The sequence below is a fragment of the Phoenix dactylifera genome, chromosome 14 (genome assembly GCF_051530095.1).
Source record: "Phoenix dactylifera cultivar Ajwa chromosome 14, Ajwa_hap1_PhDact_Kaust_v1.1, whole genome shotgun sequence".
Classification (NCBI taxonomy): Eukaryota; Viridiplantae; Streptophyta; class Magnoliopsida; order Arecales; family Arecaceae; genus Phoenix; species Phoenix dactylifera.
The window spans coordinates 19,765,118-19,783,521 of NC_143203.1; the positions used below are offsets into that span (position 1 = coordinate 19,765,118).

Genomic DNA, 18,404 nt, shown 5'->3' on the forward strand with positions numbered 1-18,404 from the left:
GACTTGGATGACTATCTTTCCCTTGATAAATGTCCTAAAGATGGCGACATGATCAAACAATTTTTTTTTGCAAAAAAAAAAAAAAAAAAAAATGCAAGAAAACACCAAAGCCTAACTGCTTACATTACCATTCTGGATTCACAAATTAATTCCAGGTCGTTATTTTACTAGTTCTCCGGTCTTAAGATATCTGCATGCAGTTCTTCATTCATCATAAGGCATATAACATTCTGATGGACGTTATCGCCATGGGAGGAGGGTCGAGCTTACACCATCTGTGGGCTATGATTTTAGCTTCCGTCGAATGGCACAGAAGGATAAACAAATTACATCGGTACCGTCCCATCTCAACATTTGCAATCCCCGAGTGCTTCTTGCTCGTTGGCTATGAGATTCCGTTAGTTTCAAGGTTGTGATGATGCTAGTCTTCTATCCAATAATTGACCTCCTATAAAAACCTCGATTGATGTTTTTTCTCTTTTATAATTTCCAGCACTTATAAGTAATTATAATGAAAATTAATAGATAGTAATGGCCTTTATGGAATAAATATATTGTTTAAGTGGATGTTGAAATTTTAATTAAAAAATAGAATTTTTTTAACATGAATATCCTTCTAAAAGTTCAAATTTACTTGAATACCCTTTTCAAATTTAGATTTATTTCTCTACTCTCATAAAATACTGTTTTTGCACAAATGCCCCTAATATAATATAACGATTCTTCTAACAATGTTAATAAAAACTATATTTATTTTAATTAAAAATAAATTAAAAATTTGAAATCACAATCTATCCATTAAGGATATTTTAGTCATTTTAATTTAAAACCCTTAATTTTTTAACGATATTAGATGATATGGGTACAAATGCAAAAATAAGAATAAAAAAGGGATAGAATAGCAAAATAAGTATTAGATGAGGATATATATATATATATATATATATATATATGTGTGTGTGTGTGTGTGTGTGTGTGTGTAAATATTAATTTGGAAGGATATTTATGCAAAATTTAATATTTAAAAGGGTATTTATGAAAAAAAATACCTACAAACTAACATTTTACTAGGGTGAATGGTGGAGAAGTCAAATAACAACCAGAATTTTGCTTATGTAATGACCGTTGCAATGAGACAACAGTTGTGTGATGCCTATATTTTATCAGAAAATTTCTAAACCATTTTACCGGGTATCATTCGTGTAAACCAGCTAGGGCGGCCGGTCAAAATAAATGGCTCTGGTCTGGAGCCTGCGACCAACTAAAAACTGTATGATAACGGGAAAACACCCTCCGCCGTCCGATCCGCTTCATTTCGTCCTCGGCCCAAGTCGCTCTCAACGCTCCCTCCACGATCCCCACCAATTAACAGCGCCATCCCAAGGGCCCCCACAATATATTCCATGCGAACATGCTTATACACCGTCCATATTTTAGCGATCAGACATCTGCCACCGTCGGTAGCCCCCCGCAGCACAAGCGAGCGACGGCGATGATGGGTCGGTGATGAAGCCGATGATAGGATGAACGGCAGAGATAATTTCCATGTCGATGATCGGATGGGATGGGATCACTCATCCGAGCCCAATTAGGCACGCGATGGAGGCCCCGAGAGAGAGAGAGAGAGAGAGATTTCTCGCACTTCGAGGTAGTGAGGAGATGGAGAATCTCTGATCAGGAGTTCTAGCCTTTGGAAGGGCGTTGGATTTGGACCGAATCGAGGGAGGGATTCGTTCCGTCTTGGTCGGAGTGCGGTTTCTGAGGCCTAGGGCATGAGAGGATGTGTCTGGCGGTTGCGGTGAAAGCGGACGCGGGCGAGGAAGGGGCGACGACGGTCGCCTGCTCGATCTGCCTCGAGACCGTGACGAGTGACGGAGATCGGTCCACGGCCAGGCTGCAATGCGGACACCAATTCCACCTAGGTACGTAACAGTGAACAATTGCCCGGTTTTATTTCTTGTTTCGCACCGAATCGTTGGTTTTGCTTCTCAATTTTGCTGGGAAGTTCTATATTTGAAAAAAAAACAAGGTCATTTTTCTAGAAGTTGTGATATAAAGCTTGGATTTTGTTTGACCGGACTACCGATAACGTTGGCGGAGATCTGAAAATTTTATTGTGGTAGAAGTCGTTTGAAATATTTATATCTGAGGACATTAGAGCAACGTACAACGTAAAAGATTTTGGATTTGAGAATTTTATGGGCATGTGAGTTGCCTTGCATTAGCTGGTGTTTCTGCACCTCTTTCTATAATGGGACCATGCTGATTATTTTGATGAAGCTTTGAGTGGGGGAAACTTTTCTAATGTTTCAGGAATTTTATTGAGGATGCTTGCGGTGAAAAACAACTGTGGGTAGTTGCCAAAGCATATTGCTACTGTTTTAATTGTTTTTTGTAAGATGCCAACAATGGTTAGAGCGTTGTAGGTTGTATGATCAGGATCCGTAAATAAAATGCTTGCAGCAGTTGTGAAAGCTTGCTTCCATCGCTTTAGTTGTTTCTATAAGATGCCTCACTTGTTGTTGCTGTGGTGGACTTGCAACTGCATATAATTTTTTGCCCAAAATATATTTTTTGATGGGTGATGACTGCTCGAAAAACATCTCATATGCATTAATTTATTATGGATTGACCAACAAATTTTGAACTTTTCATTTTTTTATTGTAATATATGATAGGAAAAGCTGATTGTCAGAAAAGGCTAGCTCATATTCCAATATAATATCTATACCAATAGTTTCCAGCAGATTTGGAAATTGCCTTTCTTTTGAAACATCAAAGAGGCCTATCTTTGATCACACATTGGTTTTGCCTTATTCTATATCTATTAGATTTTGGCACATGCAGTGCTCATTGCTTTATTTAATAAGGACCATTCGATGGATGGCCATCAAAGTAGATTGGAGTAAATTTCATAAGTATACTATATTTTATGTCTATTATGTTTTGCCTTATTATATATCGATTCTCAACAAAGAGTATAACTGGCGGTGTATTTGCCAAAAAAAGACTGAGTTAAAAGGGATTCATGGAAATAAAAGGCCTTGTTGTGGGATTCAAGAAGATCTCAGGCCTCATGATGATAGTACGTGGTTTTCTATTTTAACTTAATTTATTTCTTTGTTTGGACCCTCTTTCTTCTTAGTCCTGGTTAAGCTTGCAAGGATCCTCGTCCGTGTAGTTATCATACAATATGGAGATGGTAAAAGATGGATGCCCATAGAGTTTGCTCTATGTAATAGTATAGATGGGGATTGTGGTATGGACCCTTTGAGACGTGACTAAAGTTGGGGGGAGAACTTGTTCTTTTAGGGTAAGACAAGGAAGATATTGGCAAAGGAGCAAGATTTTTGTTTTTCAGAAGCAGGACAAATGAGCAAGGGTGTTACAATGTTATTAGCATTGCATAAGAAAGCTCAACTTTGTGAAGCAAAAGTTGCTGACTTAGAGAACCCGGTTGGGATAAGTTGGTAAACTTCAATCTTATTCTTTGGCTTGAGTACATCTTGGGTCTAATGAAATATGAAAGGAGTGCCTTTATTGGAATTTGTGTGGATGGTGCTTGGTTGCCACAATTACAAGCGAGTGCAGGTACAGGGAAGCAGATATATTAGAAACTCTTTGTCATAAATAAATGCTTAGGAATTGGGTGCAGGTTTGAGCTTCCAAGGATATTTTTAAGCGGGTGCACTACTCTGGACAGAAGATTCTGGCTACTAAGAGATAGTGAGAGGTTAAGGTAGATGGTGTCCCCATATTGCAACATCAAGTAGTTGCCTTACTGAATGTGCACGCTTGAGATCCTATATTAGAATTTTTTGATCAAAGACTTGTGGAGTGGTGTGGAGTGGAACTCTAGATGAGAAAGTTGCCCAAAGTTGGCTTTAGCATGGATCTTGTTAAATGAATAACAACATATCCTCTTATTTGTAACTCTTTGCAAAGCCTTAGCATTTTTATTGTGGTTAAGCTCAATAGTTCCAGTAGACCAAGCAAGTTATTCTAGATGGAAGAGGTGTGGGGCATAAGTAATGAGATTCACCTTGTCAAATCGGCCAAAATTTCAACTGAGCTTAATGTGAGGTGCATGGATGGGTTAGGTGAGGTACTCTAGCATTAGTACTTTGGGAGCTAGAATATCTTGAATCGAAGTTTATAAGGAAAAGGAAAGTAGTCAAAGACAAGGTCTATATGTGGGGGAATTGGGAATCAAACTGATTCTAGTGACCTGTAAAATAGTGTTAGAGGGAGTATTTTAAATGGGGTTAAATGATCTCTGTAGAGGGCACATAAGTGTTTCATGGGATAGTATTTTTTTGCTTTCCAAATCATAAACTTTTGAGTATCCAACTTAACCTTTTACAGTAGTAGCTGAATCTACCAGTTGGTTAAAGTAAATTTCTTATAATACATCATGTTAATAATGAAGAAAGCTTACTCTTCACTGATTCAAGGTATGATATTTGGGGATCAAAATGCACATCCAAAAAAAATTGGAGTCACTTTAAGTCCACTTGAAGTCCCCATTGCTTGCTTGTAGGGCTGCAAATGAGTTGTGTAGACCTATGCACCCCCCCCCCCCCCCCCCCCCCCCGCCTCCTCCACAAAAAAAAACAAAAAATAAATAAATAAATAAATAAAATCTGGTCATGCCCAAATTGACCACTTGTTTTGAACTTGTGGGTTTGGTCTAGGTCTAAAATGTGACTCATTTAAAGAACAGGGTCAGATCTGCTCGTGCATTTCCACAGACTTCCAAGCCTAAAATGGGTCAAACATTATTAAGCCAACTTGGCCAGGCTTAGCCCAATAAACAATTATATACCTTGGGTAGAACACAATAACTAATCTGATCATGAGAGGGTAGTATCCTCACTTGTGTCTTATGTCATGTTTCACATACAGACATTTTTTATGCCGTTTTAGTTGGATCTTGAAAAAAAAATGTTTGACTACCTAATAGAGAAAAAAAAGCTAGCATAGGCTGTCGAGACTTTCCGCTATCATGAAGAGATGAGCCTCCTCATAATCCTGAGGTTTGAGCATCAAATGCTTCTTGTTTATATATGCTTCCTTGGTAATGTGCGATCTAATGGAGTTGTAGGCTCTCAAGGACAAATGCTCAAAGGAATTGAACTGAAAGTAGAGTACTTAAATAGTGCAGGTGACTTTGCGAAGAGATGTACTCGTTTTAATTTTGTTGTCAATTTGCCTTACATCGGACAGATGTTATTCCTTCTTCTTGTTAAAAGTCCAATGAGTTGATAAATATACTTTTTCATTATGGATGTTGGGGTGGGGAGATAAGAACTTATTTGGAACAAACTTGATGTCCTTATTTCCTTCTTGTCCTTATTCTTTTTATCCCTTGGTACACAATCATTTTTCCTTTTTTATCAATTTTTCCTCTGCCATCTCTGCTTACATAATGGGAGCCTTTGAGGCCGACTCCATGCCTTGGGTGATTCCCTCATATATAACTGCTACACAACCATCTAACAATGAGCGAGATTATCGCTAATAAAGAGGGAGAAAAGAAACCAAAGTCATGTGATCTCCCCCCCCCCCCCCCCCCCCCCCCCCCCCCCCCAAATAAAAAAGAGAGTCAAAAAACCTTGCCTTTTAGATCCTTCTATCTATTTCTTTCTTTATTTTCTAAATATCCCACTTTAGAAAGTGTATCTATCTTGGTTATAGGCTTCTCTCTCTCTCTCTCTCTTTCACCAAAAGCAGTATCTCATTTACCATTCTGCATAAATGACTAAAAATCTAAATCATATAAGATCATGGACATCCATTTCACAGATTGATGAGTTCACAACCATTTATCTAATAATTCTACTTCTAAGATGAATCATGTGCTTGTACATGATGAATGCTAGTAAAGTAACTACAAAAGAATAAGTTCTTGATATCCAGGGTCTGTCTTCATGATACCTTCTATTAGAGGCTACATTCACTATTAGTGCAAGCTTTTCCAAACTCATATTCACAATTACTGTTTGTGTTAACATAGGTCTTCTCCTCTTCTTTTTGTTGAGTCTTTAATACATGAACAAGCCCTTGTCCCAGACAACAAGGCCTCTTTAAATTTTTGTCATGGCATTCCTCTGCCACTTCATCTTTGGTGTGACTTTGCCTATTCCTTACTCTAACCTTCTTAAGGCTACTGCCCATTCACTTTGACACTATCATCCTGGAATCTATCCCAACATTCTTAATCATGCAATATTATGGAGCCACTATAGAAAAGTGTTTCTTTAAGTCTCAAAAAAATTGCATTGACTATATTTGACCCGAGATGCACCTTCCCACTTCATACATTTGGATCTATGTCTTTGAGATATTTCTCTGTCCATCTTTATTTTGCTAGATAAAAAGAGAAGTAATTTAAACATTTTTTGAATGAAAAGCATATTGTTAAGTTTAACATTGTTTAGTATATGATATGATATGAGATTTTTAAGTTGATAGCGATAGGAGTTTGTAGCCTAGTAGTTGACTTTGTTAATTCTGCAAGTTGTGTTTGCTCTAATTTTAACTATGAGGACCTTTGGTCTACACAATGCATTCTTGGTTGACGACTCCAAATTGAGGTGCATTGAATTATGTTTTTTATTATTCATGAATATGGAGAAACTGTGGTCGTATATGTATAGTTGGTTATTATAGTTATGGAGATTAGACTTTGTCAATGGTATTTTGCTTCTAGATGTTGCATACTGAAGGAAAATGATATGCATAAATTTTATATAATTAAAGTTCGGTATGTGGAGTGGAGATGCTTTATGGAGTGAGCTATCATGAGTCCATGGGAATGATTACTGTTAACATCTAGTTCCATAGGAACTGAAGTTTTGTCTTCTTTTTTTTTGACCTATGTGGATAAGCTGAGGTAGCTAAGATCAGGAAGAGAGTAACTTGTGATAATGCTACAGGAATGTCTAGGAGAATTTAGAATTGTGATTAATGTATGACATGCTTAAATCATGCTCCATGAAACATATTCTTGTTAAGTATGCTCTTAGATGAACTGGTGAAGACTGAGAAGGCTTGATGACAGTGACAGGTGGAATTTGGACTTTGGAAATGACCATCGACACTAAAAATGAATCTTTGTTGAATTATGAATTTTGGAACAGGGTTCATGAAGTCCTAGTGCTTGCTAATTGCATTGCTAATTTTTACTTGATCAAGTCCTAGAGAGCAGAGAAAACAGAAAAAATGTATTAAACTTCAATTTAGTTATGACTTAGTGCGTAATTTAATAATTTAGGCAAGATATCGTTTGTATGTAAAATAATTTTTGTGGAATAATCATAATTTTGTTCTCATTCAATGTCTGTTCACCTATTATAACATTTTCTGCACATTATTTATCAGTGATAATATGATATAGTTATTCAATGAACCACATCAATCACATGGTTCAAAAGTTTACATTATCTACCTATTGTACAATTTAACTTGGATTGCTTTTGACTTGTCAAACTTCATGAGGTTTTAAAATTGGCTATCATGTTCACCTGTTGGGTGCCATTCCTCTGTCCATATATTTATTGCGATGAATATATATGCAGTTGACATGATGTTAATACATATCTAGGTAATTTAGAAACACTTCCAACAATGTATGACTCTCTAATTACTCATCGCTGTTGCTTTAACAAATTGTTCAGACTGTATCGGCTCTGCATTTAATGCTAAGGGGGTTATGCAATGCCCAAATTGTCGAAAAGTCGAGAATGGCAATTGGCTCTTTGCAAGCAGTTCACAGCCATTGCCAGAGCTGAACATGGGTGACTGGGCACATGATGAAGACCTCTATGATCTCAGTTATTCAGAAATGGTATGGTGATCGGTGGATTTATTTGTTTTCCATGATCATATAGTGTAGTCACATACTTGTTCGTATATGTCGCTTTTCTTTCGATAGCATTAATGATGTTATTTTAATCTATATCTTCTGTTCTTTTACATTCAAAACTTTTCTTATTCATTAAACTTGGTGCCCATTTAATCGCTTTCCTGTTCTTATGGTTTGATTTTTTTATTTTTTTATTTTTTTTACATTTTCCCAATTACCAAGGAGCTTGTTGCCAAGTTTGCCTAAAACTCCAGATATTTTAATCAAATGCAATAGGGTACTTTTAATAGAATTATAGTTGTCTAAACACTAGTCTTCCAGAGCATAAGGTTTTATTTTTCCTTCTCTTTGGTCTGTCATTGGGCTATGATATGTGTTCTGATATTATCAAAAATGTCTTCCTCTTTTCATTCTTACCTGCTTTAATTATTTACTTGTTCTAATGATTTCTTAATGATTAAGGGAGAACATTGTTTGGTCTGCCAGACATGTCAGGTAGATGAACACGGTTGAATTTGAGTAAAGAGACATACAGAGGTTTAGGTCTAGAGAACTTGTTCAGGAGTTGCAAGATTAGTAGCCAGACTTTTTAGCCCAATTTGCTGCTTTGTTTCAAATTCATGCTCTCATTTCTGCACCCACTTCCTAACATCCCCCTTCCGTTGGAAATATCTTTGTATCACTTTTAAGTTTTAACTATTTTATTAAATCAGTATCTTTTTATTGCTTTTAACTATTTTATTAAATTAGACTTTTTCAACAATAAATTTGTGATTTTCATCTTATCATTTCTTTTTGAATGCCTAAATCATGTGTTCCTACAAAATGTAATAACTGAGTAGATTCTTTTATTTTTGTGCATTTAAAATTATATTGCTTTCTGGGCACTTTATTAATTTTTATGGGAGTTTCTCTTCCTCATGTTGCTTTCTCACCCTCCCCCATATCTGCTAACTGCATGAAATTTGATTTTATAACACGATATAGGACTCATAAGTCATAACACTCAAAATCAGATGGATGCACCGAGGTTAACTGGTTGTGCTTGTGACTGCAGCTATATTCTGACCTCCTATTCACTGTTTTAAAATGTGGCTTATGCAGCTGCATATGTGGAGGTGGTCCTTGGACTGCAGCGCACAAGCCATATGCAATCTTTTTATGTGCTGGGCCGCATGTCCGGGCGGCCACGTATGTGCTCAAGCTCCCACATACCTTAAGTACTATATATTATTACACTTATGTTTATGAACTATGTACTTCAAAGCTTAAACTTTGTTATAGACTTCTAAGACATCTAACCATGCTTTGATGCAACTTGTAATTTACTCTTTGTTGCAAATTTGAGCATGGTCCATACTCCATTGAATGATATTGTCATTTTATTAGGCTAACATGTTACGTTAGAACTTAGAATATGCATTCAAAAGTCACAAATAAATCTGAATGTGCATATGTAATTCTTATTTTTCTCATGAACTTTCTGATTTATTTCTATTTTTTAATTATATTATTTATTTTTTTAATATTTAAAAATATGAATCTTTCGAATGCTCTACATACAATTAATGCACTATGCAGTCACCTGACTACATGCTTCCACATTTTAAAACATTGTTTCTGTGGGTGCTTTATGATTTGAACAGCATGTGAAGTCAGCTGTGCTGCTTAAAGTCTGCTCAATAGTTTTGTTCTTTTTCAGGAAACATCATGCTGTGCATGTAACTGATAGTATGGTCTGCTGCTGATTAACATCTCCAGGACTTCTATTTGATTCTCTATTTTTGCCTTTGCTTTGTCGTTTAATGCAAATATGTTTGAGCATGACTGCCGAAACAAAGATTTGTAGATGGCTCTCTGTATTATTGTCATCGATTAAAAAAAAAAAATCATAACAAGTTGATCTGAGATGCATATTTGAAGAGCTTCTAACTATCATTTTCCTTCAACATGTATATTCTCAACTTTACCATATTCCCGTTATATCTTGCAATTCATCTCTTGCTCTGCTACTTTACCTGACAAATATGCTGTCTATTGCTTGTCTTTTTTGTCTTTATTAGCACTGTTATATGTTTCAAATGAAGGTTTTTATTATCATTTAGTTGAAGAAACAATGCTGTTTTAGCCATCTTTCATGTTAGTAATTGTATTAGGGAAAGTGCATGCAGCTATACTTCAGTTTGTCCAACTAATTTGTTAAGTGTCTCGTGATTCGACTTTTATCCAAAAATTACTCCATTTTGTTTCTTTAAAAAAATATTCTTTAATTGTTTATCAGGGTTTTTTATTGACAGTTGTATCCGTGGAATAATCCGCAAATGTAATCTTATGACATTTCTAATTTAATTTTTGCATTTAATCTGTTTATGCAGCCATTTGGACTTCATTGGTGCCCATTTAGTAGATTAACACGGGTTCTATCATCATTTGAGTAAGTGTAGTATATTTGTTTACAATGTCAAGTTCAATTCCTTCCACTTATTTTTTTGGAGACGTAAAGAAATTCTGATGGCATCACTTCTCTGCTTTTATGGAGGCAGTGCTGCTCACTAAAAACATATAAAATATAACTGGATCTGATCTGTATAAGCATATGAAAGACTCTGAAATGTAAGCATGCTTCCGTTGAAGCTTTAATATATACTTCACTGGCAATTATTCTCAAGGACAACTCAGTTGTCAATTGTAAAGGTTGCCACTAGCAAACTTCATGTTAGTACATGCATATATCAGCTCAAGGAACTGGACTTTGCTTTGCTGGCCTCATATGCATCCATTGTTGTTTATCTTGTGCTAATGCATTCTATCCTTGCTGAATCCTCTTGAATACTCACGGCAAAGTAGGCTTTTGAAGTGGCTAGTGCTGACAATCATCAAAATAAGTTGCTTCCTTTTGATGTTCAATAGATATGAATTAAAGCTATTTATTTTTTGTTGTCCGGTTACTAAATTAATGGTTTTGTGAGCAATGTTTATGCACCAGGTGGTCTCTGTTAAAATGAGTATGTTACTTGATGTCTTAATTTGAAAATTAATTTCAAAGGATCTTTGGTCTTGAGACTCCAGAATGTTCCTGAAGCATTGGTTTGCAGGCATGAATAATTATGCTAAGAATATTAAATTGTGACAACATCTTTTGCAAGAAACATACACTGAAAAACATACTCTTCGACTTGAACAGCTAATGCGTCTATAACCAGTATAGAGAGCATAGCTCAAAGCTTTGGTGCCAGCCTATTGCCATTGAAATATGTCCTCATGATGCTTGGATGCTAGCGAAAAGAATACAACTTGATTGTAGGACCAATCATTATTTAGAGAATCCAAGAATATCAAAAAAAATTCTTTTGCTAATGATTTGGTGCTAAGAGTTTGCAGTTCTTCGTTGGTCCAATCTTTCCCATTTTTTATTCTTACAAAATTCATTGGTCCCAGTCGTTCTACAAGCATAGATGGTGCGGTACCTAGTCCTTATATCAAAAGGCAAAGCATCATGGTGTCGTGAAATCCCTGACATATCCATATAGCACAAGGATATAAAGACGTGTGTGTGTACATATTCATATGGTAGAGGGATATACAGGCATATGTGTGCATGCACGTGTGCTAAGCATCAAGATTTCTTGAAATGCCTAAGACTTTAGCATTTAAGAAAAGGGAATAAAACACAAGAGCTTCTTCGAATAGCACAAGGATATCCTGACATATATGTTTATATGTGCATGCATGCGTCTGTGTGCCTGCATGCATTTGATTGTGTGCATGTGCATGTGTGGGTGTGGGCATGTATGTGTGTATGTATGCATGCACGAATGCATGTGTGCGTTGTGCGTGTGTGTGGTTGACCGACCCAGTAATACTTTTAATTAAAATAAGTTGCATTTCATATTGAAATAGATTGATATTAAGTAAGATTTTAGAAAGGATATTGCCAAGTAAATATTGTGGCACTACGGATGCTTTAAACAATCGTGTTCAGCACGTCCAAGCATGAAGAATTAAAATGCCTTCCAATAGGAAGTTCTTTAGAAGGACATCTCAATATATTATGTCAAGCACCAACACCTCAAGTTGCCTTGAGTAGAATATTGTTTTTTAAAAAAGGGAAAAAGTGGCAAAGGAATGTGTTGCCTCGCTGTCTCAAAAGGTACTGTCACTCAAAAGTCTCGAAAAAATAAGTTTTAGTGGTTGTACAGCACATGCCCATGTATGCATACACATTTAGCACTTACCATCCATGTTTATAAACTAAATAAGAGCCTTGCTTCTGTTCTTGTATCTTCATTTTCAAATAAATTTGTAATGATTCATGATATTGATCTTGCTGAAGTTTATATGCAGAACCAGACTCAATTCCTTCATCTGGATATACATATTTTTTCCTACTTGGTCTTGATAATTGACATTTGATTAGATGCTTTTATTTTCCTAGGCATTGTTTCACACTCCATTGACATTTTTTTTTCTTTTTTAAGGGAAAGGGAATCTTCTCCACCTATTGCTTGTAAGTTTATACTTTTCCTCAAAATGATTAGTTGCGTGTGTTGGTGTAATATAGTAGTATCATATCAAAATACTGTGCTTTGCAGTCCAAGATCTTTTGGGACATCATGCCTTCTTTACGGAGCATCTGGCTACTTCAGCGGCAGCTTATCCAGGCCCACATGTGGCTTACTTGCAGCCACTGCGACCGTCATCTTCCTCAAATTCCGATGTTACCGCTGAAAATCCTATTGGTGGTTCTGGATATCACCATCACTGGAGTCATATTCCTAGGCCAGTGGATGTCCAGACTGCTCACACATTAGCGCCCACTGATCTTCAGTATCATGGTTGGGAACACCATTCTCGATCATATTCGCCTCCTAACAACAATATCAGTAGTGCTGATCAGGCTTCCGCTTCTACAATGATGAGAACTGCAAGGCTTGATTCTGATGGTCTACTGAGGGCAGGGACTCTTGTCCCCTTTATTCTTGGGAACGGGTAAGTGATGCTTAAGTTCAAATAATTGAATGTTAGCTTTTGTTTTGTTTTGTATTGTATTATAGAAACGCCCACAGATTTTTTGTGGTCTCCAGTGATGCACATCGATAATGTTTGCTATCAAAATGTGATTCCCTGTCAAGGGTTTTAAGATATCTCGCATTCTGTTCTATTTGCAGCATATGTTGGCCAAGCGATCTGCTTTTTGATACCCTTATTTTCCTGTATTCATCGTATTTACATTTTAGAACCAGCTTAAGGTTTCTCATCTGACTTTCCCTGAACAATCTAAATTCATCGAACTTGTCAGCTCATAATTTAGTTGCATACCTCTTAAGAGTGGCAGCTCTCCAATGGTTATTCTGCTTGCAATCTCTTAGTAACAGCATGTCATTTCTTGCTTTCCTTCACTATCCAATATTTTTAGTTGGTGTCGTCCTTGCTCCTATGAGATTCACCAACATGGTATAAGTTTGCAGCTGGCAGATGTATCAGCAAAAATCTTGTTTTTATCTTGTATAAGATATTCCAGGCACTGATGATACTGACTGATTTATTTGCCCCATTTTCCTCCCAGATCTGCTTCTAGAACCAGAGTCACCAGTTCTTTTGTTCCCCCGCTGGTTCCCCAATATCAGAGAGTTCGTGGCATTGTTCATGATCATCAAAATTCCCAAAGCATACATGGAACCATATTTGCAGGTATACAGCGTTCAGGAGGTTTGAGGGGTTTGGCTACCTTAGGGCCAACACCGCGCTCTCTGCCAGATCATGCTGGCTTTTACCTGCTCCCTTCTGCCGGTCCATCAGGTCAAAATCTAATGGATGCCGAGAACCCTGCAGGAAACCATTTCTATGCATCATGGGAAAGGGACCGATTTGCTCCATATCAGTTGTTTCCTGTTGACAGGGAATCAGGTTGGTGGGGATCCTATCCACAATCTACTGGTGTGTCAGATTCTAGTCACAGGGTTGGTCTGTGGCCCCTAACAGGATCCGAGAGGTCATCATCACGAGGCTGGTCAGAGAGCCTGTCTTACCAGCCTACACATGTTGCTCGCATGCATTGGCCAAATTCATGACATGTTGCAGAAGCAATGTTGTAAAATGAAATGACTTTTACATATGGCTTGGTTGCCTCTTAGAACTGAGACCGAAAACAATCTTTTGGGAGTAATCCAGCTGAAAGCTTGTTTATAGCTTTGTAGGGGCCATAATATAATTTATGCTTGGAAACTACTGGGATGATTTTGGGAGACAGACAGATTTCAATTACTTCTGCTGAATCTATCCCAGTGAGAAAAATCGAGAACATCATCCAAAAATCCCATTGTCTAAAAATAAAAGGGAAACATTTTGCTTTTCAATCTCTGTTTTGAAGCTTTTAGCTCTTCTCAGTTCAGATTCGGCGAGTACTTTGCTATATTTAGTTCCAGTGCTGGTTGATTGTTTTAGTTTCGATATTTAACTAGTTTTTGGAAAAGTGTTGCTGAAAAGGACCATTTGATCTTTTATTGCAGATCTGGAGAAGCATTATTAAGGTGAGCTGCATATTTTGTTGACATATATCATAATGTAAAGAACATGGATTGCTCCCCCTTTCCTTGTGATGGTTGTCTGCCTCTCACTGCCTGCCATTACTTGGTAAAAATTCTTCTCCAGGACTTTACCCTTCCACAAACCATTTGCTTTTGCCTAGTGTTGGAATTCCTCATTATCCATTTGAAAAGAGAATTTAAAGAATATTGGTCGCATTGTTGGAATGATTGTCTTTTGATCTCCCTGCTGCCTAACATTTGTATGTATCCATGATTCATTGTTCTCTTGTTTATGGAACCCCACATCATTTCTGTTCGTATGGACGGTTTACCTTTTGACAATCTTTGTGGTGATTGGGACGTATGATGCTCCCCTCGGACCTTAGAAATTAAAAATTCTCAATTTAGATCCTCTTCCAGCTTGCTTTTTTGGATGAACATAGGTGTTTGATATAACCATCACTTTTCCTATGTAGTATGCAACGTTTCATGTGTGTTATACTTATTAAAATCCACTTTAGTGTTTCTCTGAAAAAGCTTTGTTTAAAAATGTTTCCAAAATAAGTCATGATTAATGTAAAATGGCTTACCTTCCAATGAATGCCACCATAGAGTACACTTATCTGCCCATAAGAGAGAGAGAGAGAGAGAGGGTGTAGATCAAGAAATCTTTTGCATGGTTCTCTCGAGAGAAATAGGTATCTACTCATGATTCCAAAATCTATAATGGGATACTAAATCAAAGATCCAAATTATTGATCAAATAATTTATATTAATAATATGTAGAAACCAAAAGATGCATATTTTCGTAGTTTTTAATCTATGCATCATATGGACACCAAAACTCACAGTTTCGTTACGTTAGTATGCTAATATTTATAATAAAATATTTAAATTAAGAATTTATTTATTGAGCAAGAACTATACAAGTTAGTATAAACTAAAATTCAATATATCTTATTGTGTAGACCATAACAAAATATAGTCTCATATCTTTCGTTTTATATTCATTTGATGCATAAGTTAGAGACTACTAAAATATGTAATTCTTCATTTATATATATTTGTAATATAGATCATAATTAATTGTGTGGATGTTCATTTGGATACTTCATTACTATCTTTGGAACTGAGAGCAATAAATACGTTTTCTAAAGAGAATCAAAGTCCATCTTTTATATAGTCTATTTATGCCTTGAATATTGAAGACTATATGCTCTTGCTTATGTGATGAGTGAGAGTTCTTAATTTCTTTTTTTTTTTTTGTGGCATGGTATAGATTTGCTTACTCTACCTCTATAGATTGACGAAGCAGTCTAATAATGTCTTTCTTACCTTTCTACCTTATATATTCTTTCAACCAAGTAAGTTTTCTATTATATATGATAATAGGTTTCAAAGAAAAAAATAGAAAAAAAAATTATCATTCTAGTCATTTTTGGGTATTTCATAAATTTTTTAAATGTGTGACTCTATGAGAATTTTTATTTCATTTGGTTTTGATCCACGTAAGTTTTATTTTTCTAGAATTTATTACAATTTTTGGCCCTTTTTGGTTGATACGAGACCCTAAACTTCTCCCAATAGATGGCACTTTGGGAGCCCTTATTCATTATGGATGCTAGGAGGTGTGAGCAGTTGAAAAAGCCGCGGCCTATATACACAGCTCGAACCAAAACTTGATCCTTATAATAATATCTGTGCATGCGTGCATGCACACGTGCGTCGCGCCCGCTTGCATGCGCATGCACGTGTGCGTGCGCGCGCGATTTCGCTTACATTTTTTTTTTTTTGTGATTTGTTTAGTCACATGATTTATAACCTCATTTAATAGATCTAAAGTCTACGCAATTTTTACTTCTAAAAGCTCCCATTAAACTAAAAGCCAGATGTATCATGCCAACCTGTACCACCCTCTTCCAAAGGATATCATGATAAAAAAAAAAAATGGATCAGAAACTATCTTATTAAAAATATTATATTGATTATACCAAACAGGTAATGTATCAATACAATATCCACTGCTGTGGATCATATTCTAAATCTTATCACTAGGAGCCTCTGCAATGTTCGAGCATTTTTAACTTCTAAGGATTGTTGCTGATGGTTTCCAAAACCAGATTGCATAGGATCCCGACTCCTAATAGAATCAGGACCATCATAGGATTGAAGCTGTCTGAGTATAATAATAAGATCTCATAAAAATTAAATTACCATATGCTGTTGTACATTGTAATTTGTAATTCAGATTAGCTTCAATAATGCCATTATCTCGTTATTGTACAGCTACATTATAACAAATCATAACAGCCAATATTTGCCCAAAAATGCCTAGATTGAGATTGGTTTAAAAATATTGATAATTACAACAATTTTTATTCCACATCATGTCCAGGTATGATGATTATATCAGCCAGTGCTTGCCTAAAAAAAATGCCTAGATTGATATTATTTGGGTCTACAAATATTGATTATTATAACAATTTTTATTTTATATCATGATCAGAAATTAAAAAAAAATAGCACCATGATTTGCCCAGATTTTTCAGCTACTACAAAGATTTAAATTTATAAAATTACTGATTTCTTATCAAGTAATTAATGTGATTAAATTATATATTATTGACACTAATTCTTTGGCTTACTGAAAAAGAGTTAACATCAGGAGTTTAATATGCTCTAGATATTGACAACACTACCCACATGTAGAGGGAGAATGTTCGGTTTCCATGATGGAGACCAAGTGATAAAAACACTGGCTAAGAACCGATGGATGCACTTTTTGGTGTGAACAAAGTAAATCTAATTGCGAGCAAAGGAAAAAGGGCAAGGATGGGTTACATACATGTTTGAGATCAATTGAACAAAGAAAAGACTCAATACTACTGAGCAATTTGAGATCGGATCCACCAGAGAATCTCTAGTTTCACACCCGATCCAATAACTAATAGAAGACAATATAATTATTTTACCTATATGAACCGTAGAAAGTTCCTATTCCATATCGAACTAAAATTTTTTGCAGTTTCTGGCCATTTCCAGCTTAAGATCACCATATTTACTATGTTTCTAATGAGAAATGTACTCTTAAACTTAAACACACAAGTTAATTGTAAAATGTTTGGCTAATGAAATACATTGCTTCCATTAATGAAAAAATAATGAATTTAGAAAGGATCCATTCCCATATAACTCGGAAAAGTGGAGATATTTTAACTTCCAATGCTTAGAAGCTTTAGGATGGTTACATTAACTCTTTTTTTTTTTGATAATACGAAAAATTTTATATCATTCTAGTATGAGTACATCCAACAAAATCAGAAAAGATAAGAAGGCAAAGGAGGGAGGGTGAGGACTCCATACTATCCCAAAGCAAACTACCAAAGTGCTAGGTGACAAACGATCAATTAGCTGCGCTATTCGCCTCCCAGTACACATGAGTGATACGAGCATCCAGACAATCCTGCATAAAATCATGGATATCATACAAAAGAGGGTGCTTGACACCAGCCCTGGATCCACCAGATGAAAGTCACTGAACCCCCTTCAAGCTAAATCCCATCGGCTCCTAGAACGAGGTGAGCATAAAAGATGCCCTCCCAAGCTGCCCTCATCTCCGCCTCAGGAACAGAAGTGTCATAAAGCTAGCAACCACCTGTCAGAATTAAGCTAGAGTCAAGGCTTCTGATGATAAACCCAGCCCCACCTCTTCTTCCCTCATTTTACTACACTGCCATCAAAATTTGCCTTAAAAAAGCTTGGGCGTGGGGGCTCCCGGTGTTAAATATCGCCTAAGGTGCCATCAGAGCTAAATGAGAGCCCCCATCCCTCACAATCCTAGCTCGATCGATGGTCACAATATCGGTATGCTCTTTTACATGAATAAGCACCCTGTCCGCTACAATTCTTGGGCTCTACCCTTTGTCCTCAAATACTCTAGCATTTCTGTTCAACCAAAGATATGATAAGCAATATAGGTGCACCTAATGCCATTGGCCAAATTGGCAGG

At 36.3% G+C, this 18,404-nt stretch overlaps 1 protein-coding gene across 2 annotated transcripts; it reads left to right on the forward strand.

Annotated features, from left to right (window-relative positions):
- Nucleotides 1-1,547: 1,547 nt before the first annotated feature.
- Nucleotides 1,548-14,223, forward strand: LOC103715081 (E3 ubiquitin-protein ligase IPI1-like). Of its 2 annotated transcripts, XM_008802595.6 has the most exons (7): nt 1,587-1,922; nt 7,680-7,849; nt 8,972-9,058; nt 10,243-10,301; nt 12,346-12,374; nt 12,460-12,856; nt 13,434-14,223. In XM_008802595.6, the coding sequence occupies exons 1-7, from the start codon at nt 1,781-1,783 to the stop codon at nt 13,936-13,938; spliced, it is 1,389 nt and encodes a 462-aa protein (XP_008800817.2). In that variant the 5' UTR covers nt 1,587-1,780; the 3' UTR covers nt 13,939-14,223. The 2 variants fall into 2 exon arrangements, with proteins under 2 accessions (XP_008800818.2, XP_008800817.2); XM_008802596.6 differs by lacking the exon at nt 8,972-9,058 and having other exon boundaries at nt 1,548-1,922.
- The last annotated feature ends 4,181 nt before the right edge of the window (nt 14,224-18,404 follow it).

Excerpts from the sequence above, each read along its gene's own strand:
- LOC103715081 (XM_008802595.6), top strand. The coding sequence starts at position 1,781 with ATGTGTCTGGCGGTTGCGGTGAAAGCGGACGCGGGCGAGGAAGGGGCG. Across the intron at positions 7,850-8,971 it reads ATCTCAGTTATTCAGAAATG|CTGCATATGTGGAGGTGGTC; the intron begins GTATGGTGATCG and ends TGGCTTATGCAG. Across the intron at positions 10,302-12,345 it reads CGGGTTCTATCATCATTTGA|GGAAAGGGAATCTTCTCCAC; the intron begins GTAAGTGTAGTA and ends TTCTTTTTTAAG.